We start from the raw sequence: 592 nt of genomic DNA, 5'->3' as shown, positions 1-592 counted from the left end.
GTATATTATATGATATTATATGTCTTTGTGTGACCTGTAGAATGGTGGATAGATGGGACTGCTGTGGTAAAGAGAGACGGTGCATGAGATGAGTGAGTTAACGTATATTTAGACGGTGCATGAGATGATCTGGATTGTTCGCGACAATGGATAAACGTTAACTAGGCATATACGTGTATGCATTCACCAAAGCTTGACACTATGTATATGCACGTATCATTGAAGGTACGAAAAGAGCCCGAGACCAGAAATCACAACTGTAGTGTGCACGAATGTATGACGTTAAAAGGTATCACGTTAAGCCGTACTACGTTCAACTGTTTTACATTAAACTGCATTACGTTACACTGTATGACGTTGAACTGTAGTGCGCATAACTGTATTATGTGAAATCTGTGATACGTTAAAACTGTATTTTGTAGTACACATACCCCGACCACAGATCATCGGCAAAGCTCTCCTTCTCCGTCAAAGGGCCGATACGAGACTGTGAAGTGCACAAACACGCAAAAGAAAATAAAACAAAATGAGAGACTGTGAAGCAACCGAAAATGAAACGGAAATGAGAGACTGTGAAGTGCACAAACACGCA

General features: G+C 40.5%; 1 protein-coding gene across 1 annotated transcript; it reads right to left on the bottom strand.

The window, feature by feature from the left end:
- Positions 1–15: 15 nt before the first annotated feature.
- SARC_18175 (hypothetical protein) lies at positions 16–487 on the bottom strand (the record flags this gene model as incomplete). Its single annotated transcript, XM_014287741.1, has 2 exons — positions 16–61; positions 432–487. Coding segments are annotated over 2 exons (102 nt in total), but the record flags the coding sequence as incomplete, so codon positions are not given.
- Positions 488–592: the final 105 nt, after the last annotated feature.

The sequence above is a fragment of the Sphaeroforma arctica genome (genome assembly GCF_001186125.1).
Source record: "Sphaeroforma arctica JP610 unplaced genomic scaffold supercont1.14284, whole genome shotgun sequence".
Lineage (NCBI taxonomy): Eukaryota > Ichthyosporea > Ichthyophonida > Sphaeroforma > Sphaeroforma arctica.
Note: the sequence above shows the minus strand (reverse complement) of the source record. Positions and strands in the feature narration are given on the sequence as shown.